Source organism: Ptychodera flava, chromosome 17, assembly GCF_041260155.1.
Source record: "Ptychodera flava strain L36383 chromosome 17, AS_Pfla_20210202, whole genome shotgun sequence".
Taxonomy (NCBI): domain Eukaryota; kingdom Metazoa; phylum Hemichordata; class Enteropneusta; family Ptychoderidae; genus Ptychodera; species Ptychodera flava.
Window position 1 is genome coordinate 26,000,382 of NC_091944.1, and position 16,940 is coordinate 26,017,321.

The 16,940-nt window shown below is 36.4% G+C and overlaps 1 protein-coding gene across 2 annotated transcripts in view; it reads left to right on the forward strand.

Annotated features, from left to right (window-relative positions):
* The window catches only part of LOC139115886 (alpha-2,8-sialyltransferase 8E-like), a 41,435-nt gene extending 24,962 nt beyond the window's left edge, over positions 1-16,473 (forward strand). The window contains exons 2-7 of one of the 2 annotated variants that reach the window (XM_070678293.1): positions 2,044-2,574; positions 5,577-5,727; positions 11,095-11,207; positions 12,479-12,568; positions 13,514-13,758; positions 14,525-16,473. In XM_070678293.1, the coding sequence (XP_070534394.1) occupies positions 2,075-2,574; positions 5,577-5,727; positions 11,095-11,207; positions 12,479-12,568; positions 13,514-13,758; positions 14,525-14,748 (1,323 nt within the window). In that variant the 5' untranslated portion in view covers positions 2,044-2,074 and the 3' untranslated portion in view covers positions 14,749-16,473. The remainder of the gene's footprint in view (positions 1-2,043; positions 2,575-5,576; positions 5,728-11,094; positions 11,208-12,478; positions 12,569-13,513; positions 13,759-14,524) is intronic. The other variant, XM_070678292.1, reaches the window with a different exon arrangement.
* The last annotated feature ends 467 nt before the right edge of the window (positions 16,474-16,940 follow it).

Below are 16,940 nucleotides of genomic sequence, written 5' to 3' on the forward strand. Positions count from 1 at the left end.
GTTTTGAAGTCGCAGGTCGCATGTCGCATGTCGTGACCGGATTTCCATAGATGGGTCTTGTCAACTATTTTTCACACCTCATGAATGTATGACCTGAAGGATGAACTTTCACTATCCAAATATGGTATTGTTGCCCCACCCATTACTATGACGCGTACCTCATGAATATGTAATAGCAAGGGGGATTGCGTGAGGCGTAACAGTCGCTTGTACCAGCTATAAATACCGGAAGCTACGCGAGACCAAGCAGTACAAGCGACTGGCAGATACTGATCTGACTGATATCTAACTGAAGTGTAAAGTATTTAGTAGTGTGAAATTAATTAAGGGTTCATTTGCATATTTAATGAACTTTGTAATAAGTGATATTACTCCAAAATTTAGCGTTAAATTTGATGAAACTTGCTACAGATGTTGATCTGATAAATATCCAATTGTACTGGGAAGGATTGAGCTGTGTCAAGTTAATAATTAGCTCATTTGCATATTTCATGAAGTTTTATAATTAGTCATATGACGCATCAAACGTCATGAAAGCTGCTGCATATACTGATCTGACAGATATCTTACCGCGTTGTAAAGCATTTAGTAGCGTAAATTAAGTTAATTAAGGGTTCATTTGCATATTTAATAAACTTTGTAATTAGGTATATAACTCTGAAATTACGGCACCACATTTTGTGAAACGTGCTACAGAAATTTATTTGATAAATATTTAATTGTGCTATGAATCATTGAACAGTGTCAAGTTAATTTAGGGTTTATTTGCATATTTCATGAATTTTGTAGTTAGTGACATTACTCTAAAATTACAGCACTAAATTAAATAAAACGTGCTACAAATGTTGATCTGATGGATATCTAGTTGTCCCATGAAGCATTGAGCAGTGTCAAGTTAATTAACAGCTCACTTGCACATTAAATAAAGTTTTGTTATTAGTGATTAAACTCTGAGAGTACTGTGCGAAGTTGAAAAAACCTGCTACATATAGTGATAACATGTATCTTATTATTCTGTGAAGGGTACTACTATTAATGAACCTGTCGTAAAACACGTGAGCATATTCAGTTCATATCTGGTACCAGCTTACATAACTAATTTCAAAGAAGCTTTTGTCATCTGTACATACAAAGCGTATATGTGGTGCATGCTTTGGTAAAACATTCCAGTTCATAAACTGCCAGATATTCTGATGTTGATAAAATGCAACTAGCAAACCTTATAAACAACAGCGCTGATAACGATAAAGTTCATGTTTTGAAAAAAAGATTAGGTGCCTGGTCACACATAGCAATAATAAACTATCAGTGAGATACCGCTCTACATTCATTTCTCAAACCATTAAATAGCCAGCCAAAGATTTGATTTGATAAACGTAAACTACAAAGTCTATGTATGAGAATTAAATAACGAAATTGAAATATTTATATAAAGAAATAGTATACAACTACTGCCCCTAGCCCTTAAACGTCCTTAAGGTTGAGAACGGAACGTAACTTCGTTCTTCTCATTCTATTTGCCTCAATGATTAAGCCGTTCTACCAGTCTATCGACGCGCTTACCATAACACTTTGACACTAGTTGAAATTTTGCCTTAGGGATGTCATAAAGTATAAGTAAGAGAGAATTTTTCACTGTAAAATACATTAATGGCACTCCTAAATGACACAGGTATGGCACTTAACTATGTCTTCCCCATTGGACCAACACGAATCACGGATTGTGGTACAAAAAACGCGTTTATGAAATTCATTATCGCTTTCAAAGAGGCTTGGCAATATTTCCTGATATAATATAGTAAACAGTGATACATTATGTCCTGCTATTTATGATAATTCTGATCTGCTATTTTACTGCATTTAAAATGAACTTCGATAAAGGTAGAAACATTGAATTCGAGCAAATATTGCATTCTTCTATCTGGACAAGTATCACAAGTCACGCAATCAGTGATTATGCAATGATATAAACGTTTGTACAGACGAAAATATGATAGACGGTCATTGCTCACAACTTATACTGTATGTTTTCGTCTCTTTTAGATACCGGGGAGCGGCCGCTGTGACTTTGAATATGCGTTGCACCAAATCTACTCGTTCGTTGGTTTTTTGTGTAGTCGTCTTCTTCGGACTTGCCATTTGTATTGTTACGATAACACTTTTAGGCCATAGTAACTCAAGGATTACGATACCAAGTTATGCGAAAGTAGGAAAGCTATTAGACGGGGCCTTGCCTTTTGCAGTCACCGTTAGCGGCAACCAAAAGAATATCAATAACAGCACCATCTTTGTTCCCAATTTTATGGACTTACCTGCAGCAGCTATTACTACAAAGAAGAGAAATTTTGCGAGTCAACGTCAAAAATCGATAAACAAGTATGTTCCGGACGTCATGAATGAAACCGTAAAACTGAATAACAGTTTCAACGTTGCGGTTGGTAAATATGAACAGATGGCAGTAATGAATTTAGAAACAGCCAAGACGAATACCTCGGAAGCAAAGTGGGTTTTGGATATATATAAACGCATCAAACGAAATTGGACTTTCAACGCAAAGGTGGCTGAAAAGATCAGGTGACTGTCATAGAGTGTTCTTTTCGAAGGTGTTATACATGAGATCAAATATAGGAGATTTGTGAACTACATATATCTCTTTGAATGGCGATTGCCGTTGGAGATCCAAAGGTCATAAATCTCGGTGTTTTTGGTTTAAATGGCCTGCATCTTTATAAATTTCCTAATTTATTATAATTCATACATATATAATTACAATAGGAGGCGTGCAGGAGTTTGTAAACAGCCTACCATTGTTTCTATGTGAAAGGGTGTGCTTTATTTGAAGTTTTTGAGAGGTCTTTCAGGAGGATGTCGATGACAAGAGAGGGTGTATATTACCAACATTATCTGTTGCATGACCTCTCCAATTGAGCATTGTCCAGGATCAATGTTATACCTCTAAGAGCCCTAACCAACAGTGGCATGCAATAAACTAACTGGTGAGCATAGGGCTTTCCTGTCTCAACATTTTCAACAAGACATAAGGTCGCCAGTTTGACAAATAATATTTAACATCGCTTTGCAATCAGTATCAAAAGTTTCCTTTCCATAAAAATAGAATAAGTATATATCTGTGAACGTAAAAGATCTGTGGGATTCGTGTTTTTCGCTGTTTATTTCTCCTTATGCTTAAATCTTTGCTTCATCATGCACTTGGCATGTTCGTGAAAGTAATCTGGATTTAGCCGAGGAAGGTTATGATGAGGATTTTAGTCGTCAAGAAGTCGTGACAATGTCTTATACTCTTTTCAACTGCCTGCTAGTCCATACAATCTTACAAAATATCGGATAAGAAAATATTATTACAATATAAGGTCCTCCAACAAAGTGAATGTCAGTGGGATATGTCCGGTTTCACCATGCAATATCACTGAAAATGACGGTCACAAAATAAGAATAAATTGATCCGGAGACAACCATAGTTCCTTTTTCTTTTAAAGTGCATTTTTGAAATTTTGTCTCTAGCGTGAAAATACTTGAACTTTTAAATTTGTTTGAAAATACGTTATATGGGTCTCTTGAATTGGTTTTCATATAATATTTGAACTGTGTAAGGTTTTATGAATTTTACAAGAGAACATATTAAGTTATTTGTTATACTTGATCCACGGGAAAATAAAACAACAGCTTTGCTTCCGATAGCAGGATTATTGGCGGGATGTATTATCATATTACTATTGCATAGCAGTTATTTTGAACCTCGGTGGTAAATGCTACGTCAACAAAATGTGAGGAATATCTTGCGCTTTTCGAACGCATAATAGTTTCTGAATACTTTGTTAATTACTCGGGCAATCGTTTTCACTGACGATGATATTGGTTTTATGTCAACAGATGGTAGCTTTACATGGGAAGCATGATGCATGTTTTGAAGTAAAAAAATTGCTCCCATAAATACTTTAAGCGTAGGGCATTGCCAAAACATTGTTCAGAACACAGGCACAGTTATAATAACGCAACTCATTATCATAGTCCGCACATAGACAGTGGTGAATCTCCGTTTTACGCCGTAAATGGCGTTACTCACGGACCAATCATTAAATATACAGAGTTATGCATTAGAACACCGCAGTAGCGACTCGCCTGTAGGATATGATCATTAGGAAACCTTCAGTAATTACAGGGGGTGGGCCGGCGGAATTCCGTGCGCACCTGTACTATAATGTGACCCCCCCTTCTTGTCGGACAATCTTAAACTCGACCCAATGACTGCAGTATTCTCCCCAGGAATAACTTAACCAGTGTAAGCTAATTTTCATAACAATTGCTTAATTGTTATGTAAATTAGGGACAGACATTATAGAGGAGAGTGCTGGCGTGTTTGGCGGGAGGGTCGCAATTTATCACGCAAGCACCTTTGAAGGGTCATACATTTGTGGGAGGGTCACCAAATTATGCGCGGCTAAAAGAAGGTAAGATGTGGCTGATATAGTGCTTCACCTAAAAATATGAAACCATAATACCTGGGAGTCCATCAGGCAAACTATTGACAAAGTTTACAAATATTATTAAATTGATTTCATATCTTTTAGTTAAAAAACAACAAGCTAAATTGCAAAATGTCCTAATTGCTGAACGTAAATGCTGATTTAACTAAGAGCGCTGTTGATTTTATACAAAGCCAAATTACTATTGGAGAAAGACGACAGAAAGGAAGCCAACTCTTGTGTACAGTCATGAATTATCGGCAGACGATACGGGATAAAGTTTTAAGTAGCTCCCTTGTCTCTTTTTTCTTGAAGATTATCTAACCTAGAGGTATAAAACTAGATTCATCTTGCAATATTTTACCTTAGACTTCCCACACAAATGGTTACGTTTCACTGCAGGGTGTATGGTCCCATTGAAGACCCCTCGCAGCCCTTCAATAGATGCATGATATTACTTTATGGATTGTTCGTTTTACATGCACTAATCTATACAACTGTTCTTATGTACACACACTCAAGCAAGCAAGTATTGACTTATCTATCGATGGATCAAAAATTTATACTGCTGGATAGATAGATAGATAGATAGATAGATAGATAGATAGATAGATAGATAGATAGATAGATACACTAGACAATGATACATAGATAGACGGATAGATAGACAGATCGATAGATTGATAGATACACTAGGCAAGGAGATAGATAGATAGATAGATAGATAGATAGATAGATAGATAGATAGATAGATAGATAGATAGAACCTAAACATACATACATACATACATACATACATACATACATACATACATACATACATACATACATACATACATACATACATACATACATACATACATACATACATACATACATACATACATACATACATACATACATACATACAGAAATACATACATACAAATGTCCAGTTTGCAAGTTTGTAAGCATAAGTCATTTCGTTCGCTTATTTTGCATATTGCAAGTGTGGTATCTTAAGATAAATGCAATTAAGAATTCTTCTTTTTACATTTTTCTTGTTTTTATTGAATAATATCGTGAATAACCAAATGATTCACTTTGTTATAGATTTCAGCTGGAGAAATACTGCAAAACGTCTGAACAATTTGTACTTACACAGAAAATAGTAAATTTGAATATCAATGGTACATTGACATATGAAGGCCAAAAAAAATGGGAGACAAATGTGACATTAGAGGAGTTTGACAGATTGCCGAAGGTAAGACATTTTCTTAGTTGCTTGATCCTGCCAATAATACCATGTGCATTAAATTGTTTTAAAACATGCGGAGAGTTGGAGACATCCTAGGTTTAGGAGTCATTGTCAACGTTCTGTAGATAATGCATTTGGCAAGGCTTCTTCGTAGATAGTCCGACAACAGAGTCGTATGTGTAACAAAAGATCATAGAAACCCCAATCTCACAATTCTAATTAAGCTGGTGCTCACCTCGAAGGTGAAAGACATCAAAGTTTGCTTCAATTTTCCGTATTGAACATTTGCTTCGTCAAGATTTCCCAGGCACACAAACGGACCGGAGCCCACGACAGGAAGTCGCTGATCAGTATTGTTACAGTTGTGTAAATTTTGCTCGGCTCATAGGTGTTACAAGCAGCCACTTTGCCATGTCTTCTCCAAAAAATCTTTGTAGTAGTGTAACAGCTTTTTCGTAGTAAAGAATTTTATCGACAATAGGATATCTACCATTAACAACTGACCAGTAGATAGACCTAGGGGTCATACAAATTGTTAAAGTAGCCAATTTTACAAACGAGGGAGACTTTTCTGGAAAATGTGTCATAAACTTTGAGCTGATCTAACATTTCTGAATAAACATGGTCGAGAACAGTAGAATTGTTGAATGTGTTATAATCGCAATCAGGCCAGTTTCAGTGTTGGGAAAAGTTGGAATGTGAGACGAATTATGACATGTAAGCTCAGATCATTATTGATGCAATAAAACTGCCTGTATAAAGAAACAAAAAATGTATAAAATGTCTAATTAAAAAAAAACAGAAACTGTATAAATAGTACAATGAGACTCATAATTGTAAGCGTCTGGGAGTACGGTGCGCCAAATGCTTCAAAAATATTAACCGTTACAGTGTAATACAAAATAGACTATCTTTCTCGATCGAAATAAAAAATTCGAGGAATTACGGAGTATATAAATCAGTAAGGTATGATTCATAAAAGACAGAAATATCATTGAATACTTAATTGTGTAATATTCTTTGGAGAGTGGGGATTTAGTCGAGCGGTTCTCTCGGTGGCCTCTCCGCTAGGCGACTGATGCCGTATGTTGTGGGTTCGAACCCGATTGAAAACTAGCCGTATTTGAAGCGTAACGAGGAAATAACTAGTTTGCAACGATTTGGAAACAGTCACACACCCATTCTTATTGACGTATGTACACGTATGATAGTTCGCGTAAAAATTAGGAGTGCTGATTTTACAAAATAAAGTAAAATAAATCTTTTGAAACCGCTGAGTATACTAAAAACAAAACATGAAAGTCATTGAAAACGATTCTACAACCCTGTGCGCAAATATAAAAATGTAAACCATTTTTAAGTTGACTGTGAAAAAAGACAGAAAATCTTTTTAAAAGAAACACACATAAAAATGCAATGCATACGAAAATTGTAGTATTAAAGAATTAAAAGAAGTAAAAAAACAGCACCACTTCCCATTAAAACAATATTGTCAATTATTGATAACGATACCATGGACCACCATCAGGTTTTCTGTAAAAAAGTCACTATATTCTAATGTTTATGATATATTTGGAGCATTTCAGCTACGACTTTCATCTAGAAACCGTACTTGATGAATTGAAGTCTGACATATCACCTATAAGACGGCCAGGTTAACTGTGAGTAGTTTCAGAGACTTCAACGTACAACCCTTGAGAGCAACACAGTAAACGCAGCGATAAGTCAGGCGTGGTCTGGCGTGGGACCCTTGCAGGCCTTCTACCCAATCGCGCTGCCATCGCCGTTCTCAGGGAAACATGATTTCTACATTGGAATAAAATCAAAGAACATACTGGTTGCACCATGTACTACCCATTACATCGGACAAGTAGAAAAGTGATCTTCGGGAGCGTTCAATTATTACAGCAAAATCCAGGAGGTTACCTTAAATTTGAAAACGGTAACGGGAGAGGTGTCATATGTTTATTAAAGGGGGGCACGAGATTTCCATAACTATCCATGCAGTCAAAAAGTAATTTCAGTGTCAAAAATATTTGAGGAAGTATGATTCGCTGCAAGATTTCTTTCGCTGACTCGTTTAACTGCAAAAAAGAAATTATCCGTCACATGAACATCTTGCCCTGGCAACTCTGAGGTTTGTCTTCTTGTTAATCGAGCTCGCTAAGGGTAATGAACAATTCCTATAGAGATATAGGAAGTATATCAATGAAATATTTAATAATGTACCTGTAGACTTCTATGTAAACTGAAATAATACTTTTAAGTGAAATTCCAATCATCGTAATTGTTGTCCACATTTGAACTTTTCAAGCACCTCCCTTCATGATTCTTAATATAATTCAAATATATTCCAGTTTTCATCCACACTTCCATAAACGTCCTCGTAAAACGTAGTAAGCGTTATTGTGCGTTTGTCTCAAATATGCATATCGACTTATTATTGTTGTTTAATTAACCATTTTACTGGGTTCATTAACCTTTGTCAGAGATAAAATATCTCCGTAACACTCTCCGTCTTTCAAGCATTTAGTCCCGCATTGTTATCCATAAACTAGTGACATCTTAAAGTGTAAAGAAGATTAGAAGTCGTACATTTACAATAAGTTGTAAAGTCTTTAAAAAAAAGCGAAAAATTACATATTAAATTCCTTCTTTACGTTGAGTTTTAAACGGCATAAAGATGGCCATCCTCGCAACTGTGAAGAAAATAAGTTTTTGTTTCATTTCCCTTATTTACGACAATACCATCTATTCTTATTTTCAACTTAACTATTTTCGTACAACTTACTTGCGCATATTCGTCATTATATGAGGCAGAGTGGGATAATCGCCGATTTCTCATATCAGTTTCAGAGATTGACGGCTTAAATATTCCCGTCCTTTTCACCTCGTGTGGCTCCCTTTAGGGGCATAATAATCATAAATTCTCATTTATCTGTTTCTGTCCCTTTTTTGTTATACTTCTTAAGAAGCAAAGAATAGAATAGCATCACAAAAGAATTCCGTGAGCCTAGTATATGAAAAAAGAATGGGCAACTTGAATCGCAACATCGTAATACGCATTCACTTTTTGTAAAAATAACGCTCAAATCAAAAAATATCTTAGTTTCGTAACACCGATGCTCCAACAAATACATCGTAACGATAAATTGAATAAAATCATCTCTACGATATGACAGTCACTTTTACTCATTATGACTATATAAAATTCTCGTAAAACTCTTCTCAGACATATGTTGACATATGTTGTTTTAATTAACCATTTTACTGGTGTCGATGACCGCTAGGTTCATTGTCTGAGATAAAATATCTCCGTAACACAATCAGTTACCACTTTTATGTCCGTTTCTGTCTCAAGCCTTCGGCAGGATGAGTCGAAACATTCCTTAGGAATGTTCAATTCTACAAAGCGTCAAGCCATTTAGCCAAACGGTTCACTCAGGTTTCTTTGGGACTAAGAAATTCATGGTAAATCGAGGCATAATACATGGTAAATTCAACCCATGGAAATACATCCCAAATACAGGAATGGATATAGATGAATTCAAACCATATAAATTCATGGTAAATACATGATTGATACAGATTGTATTTATAACCTGTATTAACCTTTATTTACCTGTAATTACAATGTATTTGTAAGAGTGCATATACAGGTAAATTCAGGCAAAAATACAGGGACTGTATTTGTGTTTCCTGTATTACTCCGTATTGCCCTTTATTTACATGTCTTTACCCTAGATACAGGCTAGAATACGTGCCTGGATTGTCCTGTATTATAGGGTTTTCACTCAGCGTTCATGTATGCAGGGGAATGATAACATTTTAAGGTACATTTTTTCTCAGGGCAGGGAAATCGACAATGGCAGGGATGCTTCATAATTCACAAAGGGGGGGGGGGGGGAAACAGGCAAATATGTGTGGGGAAGTTTGAGTGAGGGAGGCTAAGTCACAAAATTTTCAGTTTGAGGGCAAATCATGAACAGCTAATTAATTACCCTTTAGACTTAAAATTAGTCAGTTCATATTACTTGTCCTGTATAAAAATTTTATCATAATGAGGACCTCTTAAACAGTAAATTGTTTGTTGGCTGCACCTTAAAAAGCCTTCTCGTTGTTTGGTAACTCCTCATATATCTTGCAATCTCACTCAAATCATGATAAAATGAATAGTTTTGAAGTAGTCGACCGCGTTTTAACAACGTCAATCGTTTTCCGTGTCCGACAGACGAGCAACGCAACTAAAATATGTGCACCATAATGCAATTGTGTTCCCTCTTGACCGGCACAGATCGTTGCCCATACACGACATGACAATCCCCATTCAAGTTGCAGAAAGGTTTATCTTCAAACAGTTCTATTGTATGGGGCTACAACATCTGTGCAGGTACAAAGAAATCGCGGCTGCTTGTTCATAGTTTGATATGATAAGTGTGATTTGTCTGTCGGACGCGTACGCATTAAAGCGATGAAAGTCCTGTATACCAAGCAGTAACATCTTCAAAACTGTATTGAGTTTCAGTTTTACTTCCATAATCAAAACTTGATCATAGTATTTGTTTTGTCATAATTATATGGTGAGTTAAACATAACGGGAAAGCTCCATTAACTTAGAAATACACTACTTCCCCTAGAGGATCAATGTCACAGACCCGCCTTTCCTACAATGGCACTACAGTGGCACCAGCTGGATTAGATAAACATAACAATGGAACATTGACACCTTGGGGGATTAAAAGTCTTCCGTTTGTCACCCGAGTTGGTCAGGCAAGGACTCGGGTTTCAGGTACCATGAAAGTTAATGCAGTCTTCCCCTAATGAAGGATATCCTAGGAAATTCCCCTCGAAATTATGGTATGTGTGGTCCATTGAAGCAGAAATCGCGCGTCCATTGCAGGTCGATTCAGTGGAACGCCTGCATCGGACCCCGCCAGACTATGCAAGAGGGGCGCCTGCTGGGCATCGCTGAGTAGGGGAGAGCCTAATGCCTAAGGCACCAATTATATTAGGGAGAAGCATGTTGAGGAAGCTAGTATCACCAACCCTAACCCTAAGGCTAACCTAATTTCTGTTCCAAACGCGCGTTCTACCTAAATAACTATTGATATGTATGAAGCAAAATTGATATGAAAACATAAACAGTAGTGAAATTGTGAGATTCAACCTAATTGGATGCTTTGGCATGAGTGCCTGTTGTCCTTTAAGAGAAAAACACACAAGAACGTCTTTGCAATTTAGTTTGTACAGTAGCCCCCTGACCACGAAAAGACAGAGTATATGTAGCCCATGATGTTGCAATCAATCGTGTGAAATCCCGACGGGTAATTGAAAAAGAGACAGGTTTTAATACTATATGTTTTTCTTTTTCAGGAAATGCCATTCAAGAAACACATGTTTAGAAAGTGTAGCGTTGTTGGAAACAGTGGCTTTATACTGGGAAGCAAATGTGGCAAGTACATTGACGAAGCAGACTTTGTTATCAGGTAAATGTTAAATGTGTTTTGTGTACATCGTCCAGTAATCTTACTTATTTTAATAGAGACAAGGAGCGAATGATTTGACAACATCACGTGCTGGATTCCCATGAACAGGCTTCCCTATTCTGGCTCTCATATCACACAAGGAAGGGCCAGCTTACATGCAAAATCAGTTCGGTTCTGGAGGACTGTTTTCAAAATGTTAGCCTACCAAATATATCTACAACTGCTCGAACCTCAAGGACGCTGAGCACAGCTAAAGTTATCAACTTCACGAAGGGCTGTTTGCCTTCGTGAATATTTTTCAGCCGTTTTCGGTCTTGCATTCACCACTCACGTTGTGCTCGCGAATGTCGTAGAGCTATCGATGATGCTCTTGAAATGATACTTAGTCTAGTGGTTGAGCTTTTCGTGGTTCATATTGTGTCTGAAATTCACATTGGTTTGGGACTGAGTTTCTACCCCTGGAATGCTGTTCATAATGTTCACTTTCACATGGAGCTACTAGGAGCTACTATGGTTTTGCCATATGTCAGTCTGTAGCGAGACGTTCCGATCATTTCTGCAAAATAATTATTTAGTTTAGGAGAAGAGCGCTCTTAGAGCGAAGCAATATCTCCAAAAAAAAGAAAGTCTCCAATAAACTTATTAAGCTTGACCCCTAGATACACAAAACTAGACCTTTCACATGAAGAACGGTTCTTTTACAAAATTACAGGCGAGCGAGGCGTGCTTTAAAGGCATCAATAAGAATAGTTGGATTGTTAGTGTCCTGAATGTTAAAATGAACTTGTTGGCCTACTTTTTACTTAATCTGTATTTCGGAATACTACAGATAAAGACATTATGTTCTTTTAGGTGTTGGTAATTTTAACGTACGTTGCATTCGTCTGCTTTGATCAGCCATAACATAAAAGAATATTTATTTGTATGTCTTGCGGTTCCGTGTTCCATTGTTATTAATCAATGAGACGATACGATTTCAGGGAGTAGACATTTCGCTGAAAATGTCTGAACACTCGAGCTGGCTTTCCTAGGTGCGTAGCAAAGACACCATTGTCTGAATGTCTGGAAAAGGAGGCCCTCTCAGCAAGATACCATAGATACTCTAATTAGATCTGACAAACAGTTGTAATTCTCTCTGACCTCAAGCAGTACTGTTTTCTGACTGAGTCAATACTACTTAGCACCGTTCTCGCGGTCTTGCACTCGCCACTTTTCTTTATTAAAATGGTTGTTAGAAACTAACATTACTTAATTTTTGATTTTACCTTCAGACTTAATATGGCGAGAGTCTGCAATTATACGGATGATGTTGGCGCTAAAACACATCTTGTAACGTGTACTAAGTCAATGTTTATTTCTAAGTAAGTAACTTATTCTTAAGTAAGCAACAAGTTTCTGATGGCGAAACAAAGGCTGCATAAAGAATACTTGTATATTCACTCATACAAACGTTGATATATGTACGTTTTTATGAGTGTACTCAGGTGAAAATATACGCTGACTGTCACAAACATTACATCACAAAAACAAACCAAACACGAGTTCTAGCTATACGTGCATAACAATATCTAAGTTTACTTATGAAATGATATAATTATCTACATGCGGAAATCGGTTCACTTATGAAATGATATAATTATCTACATGCGGATATCGCTTCATTTATCTACATGTATATTTAGCTATTTGTCTGACAGGCGTGTCTCAAACTATCCTTATATCTGTTTTTGTCCGTACGTTTGCCTCTATATCTACCCTATCTCTTATATGTGTGTGTGCATGTGTGTGTCTGTGTGTGTCTGTGTGTATCTATCTTAACTAATGTATTTGCCTGTCTGTCTATTTTTCCGTCCGTCCTCTCCTGCCCCCCACCAGTCCATCGCCTACGTATCTGCAATCTAATTCTCTATATTTCTATCTTATCTGTTCATCTCTCAGTCCGACTGGCTACTTGCCTGCCTACATACTTACCTAAAGCAGTCAACATATCTGCATGTCTGTCTCTCTGTCTGTCTATCTATCTGTCTGTCTATCTATCTATCTATCTATCTATCTATCTATCTATCTATCTATCTATCTATCTATCTATCTATCTATCTATCTATCTGTCTGTCTGTCTGTCTGTCTGTCTATCTATCTATCTATCTATCTATCTATCTATCTATCTATCTATCTATCTATCTATCTACCTATTTATATATATGTACATACATATATATCGTATACTCATACCATATGAGTATGTCGTCTTATTACATTTACTCTCATAAAAAGTGTAATGCATTATTAATAATTATATATTACAGTTACACAAAATTCGATGAAAGAGGGAAACAGAAGTATAAGAACGAGCTGATCGGTGAATTTCAAAACGCTACCGTCTTCACCACAGCGTTTTACTTCCGGACACATAGAGACTTTGCCCTCCGTGCACAAGATATACATAAGTCAGTCAACAGCGATGTCCTCTTTGCTTATAACCCCTATATTTATTATGTGAAAGATTTTTTTAGGAGAAAGTATCATGTCAAGGAAGACTATGTGTCATCAGGCGAGTAAAATTACAGTTATATTGAATACTTGTATTCACACGTTCAAGAAAGGTAAACTCTGCAAAATTAAGCAAGTGAAGTATTCAGCGGAATAGGAACAGCAAAGAACAGAACAAAGTTAAATTCTTAATTAGTAATTATGAATTAACTTCTCGTCGTAAAATTCATAAATAGAATATCAGCAGAAAATACATCACACATGATCTCACTGAGAGACGGATATAAAGTCAATCTTCATCAGACTAATTTGCGTCTTGATTGCCATGACATTTCCTCATGTAATTATAAAGTGATGGTCAAGTACCCTTCACTTTCCTTTCCAACCAATCGATTATATTGTTGCATTGTGATAAACAGAAATTGACCTTAAGGAATTACGCGCTTCGAAAATGAAAGATTTGAAGTTTTGCATCACTTTTCCGAAATAAAATTGTCACCATTTTTCAGGGGTCGCCGTGCAAAGTTTGGTACCAGAGAAACACATTGCCCAACATAACGATTTTGAAATTCAATATTTGCCACCATCAGTGTGCTGACTATATTAGGAAAAGGAACATGTTCGATATCTGAAAAACTTAGACGGTGTATCTTTCTTATTAAAACAGTTTTAAAATGAGCCCTCACAAATGGTAGCTCAGAAACGAATCTTACAAATTTGAGAGTTCAAATATCTGTCCTCGAGGAGCATTCTGCCTTAATTTGAAGAATCTCATGCTTTGTATGACAATGTCCTGCACACTGTTACAACTATGATTTATCTTGCAGGTCTACTGCTATTTTCGGCTGCAATGAGTTTCTGTGAAGAAGTTCATCTTTTTGGATTCTGGCCTTTCTTAGAAGACCCAGACGGCAAACCACTGTACTATCACTACTTCGACAAATATGCCGTCATGAATCAGGTTCACAATATGACAGCTGAGTTTGAAACGCTGGTGAATTTTCACAACAAAGGAGCGATGCGATTGCATGTCGGAAAGTGTGAGAGTTAACTTTACCATCAGGCGGACGAAAGCATCACAAGTGCTGCACTACAGTTCGTGTAACTGTTTATATTGTTACGTGCAAGTGTTAAACGGACTGCATTCAGGTGATATCAAATAATTATGAACATAACTCTTGCCAAATAAAGTACATTAATGTTGTTGGTCACAAATAATGTTGCAAAACGTTTACGCGTATTTAGCCGCGTCCTGTGATTTTGAATTCGTAAGACATAATGAGCAAGCCACGCGAATGAGTTTCGAGTAATGAATCTGTGTGATAACCATTAATATCTCATTTAACCTGTTTTAACACTACCGAAGTGTTTTCTTTACCATGGTTTGTGAAATTTGAGTGGAATTGCTTCCGTATCAGATACATCCATCACGGCTGCAGATGACTGTTGTAAGGTCAATATAGAAGTGTTCGTTTCGTTAACCCGAACTACCATACTTAAACCCCTCCGACCCTAATTTTCTCTTATCAAATTATAAAAGAAAAGTTTAAAGCATGCTTTTGCACAAATTTCACCGTCTTTATAGGCCAAACCTTTTCAGAAATAAATTGAAAGAATTCTCAACTCACCTATCCTATCTAACGCATTTGAACGGATATAGACATATTGTTTGACTCATCTCGTTAATGTAATTTAACGGAGAAGTACCAAGTTAGTGTTCGATCTAATATCTTACTTTATAACATCACTTGTTCATAATAGATTGAGATTACTTAACTTCAACTGGCGTAGTATAGGTTATCGATTGACTCGAACTCACGCCATGTGAAACATAAATATGAAAATTACCGAATCAATCTTATGCATTAGTGTTGGCAAGATTTATGTCACATGACTGGTCATCCTATGTCTTCTGTGTGTTTTCGTCGAGGCTCTGTAATGTATCAGTAGTCACATTTTTATTAAGATGCATAAATATTGAAATCAAGAACAAGAATCTGTCACACGTATCTGTCAAATATCTGTTCTGCAGTAATTATGACATAGAACGACAAAATGTCAACGAATAGCAGATTCTTCATAATGGCATATATCGCAGGTAGACGGCTCAGGAATTACAAAGAGAGAACCTGGTGTTCAAGAAATATTCTTTGAGAGCACTGAGATGTGCGCTTAGTCATGTCAGTCATACAATTTAACCGCTTTGGTACTTGACAAAATTCAGCATCTTTCTACCATTATGATTTAAGAAATTTGATGGGCTGACCCTATAAATGTGTCCTAATCTTTTATAATCCCGAAAGCTCGATGGCGGATGTTTTGTTTTGATTACTTTGATAGTGTACTAGTATACATTCGTGTTTGCACTGTACAACAGTCAGATACGTCCAACCGTTAGGCGCACTTCAAAAACTACCTTCTTAACACTATATTTTCCAATGTTACAAAAGCAAACATGGTGCAAACGTGGTAGTCTGTCTAATTTGTCTAGTTTGGTAAAGTATATGACGAACTGGGGCACATCTATTGTCATCGCAACAGCCTTCCCCGTAAAAATGTATCCATTGAGGTAAAAAATTTATACCTTTGGCTACATGAAATAAAATTGTTTGGCATAACTTAAGTGACATTAGTGAAAATATCTGAAAGTTTCGTTCCATAAATATTGTCGGTGTTATGTCGCAAGGTCAGAGTTATACTATGTAAATCCTTTGTTTTGAGCCTGCATGTGCGTATGTTTAGGAGTCCTCCAGTAAAAACAACACAATATTTTTGCAAGGTTTCCTATTGTCGACAACATTATTTTGCAAAGAAAGCCATGAACTTTACACTGCAATATAATATTTACTTACAGGAGTCATATTATCATATTGCAGCCTTTGGACTATGATAAGTATTCGATGTGTAATATTGAATCCGCAAGAAGCGTATCGTTACAGGAAGGAGCATAGTTGTATGTTAAAAGTATTAATTGGATGGTTGTTTCCCCGCATAAATAATTAAGTTTCGAAGCGCGAACGATAATTAGTTATCATGTTTAAATATAATTTATTAATAGACATGTAAGCTCACAGATATCACGCACACGACGAATTCAAGATCTCAACAAATATTGCTGAACAAAAATTTAAGTGAATTTCAAAATAGCTTGGAATTAAAACGAGCTTGGGTGATAAGAGAAGCATTTCTGGCGATAGAATATGTCTTAACTACTAACACGATTAGAACTAATTTGGGATAATG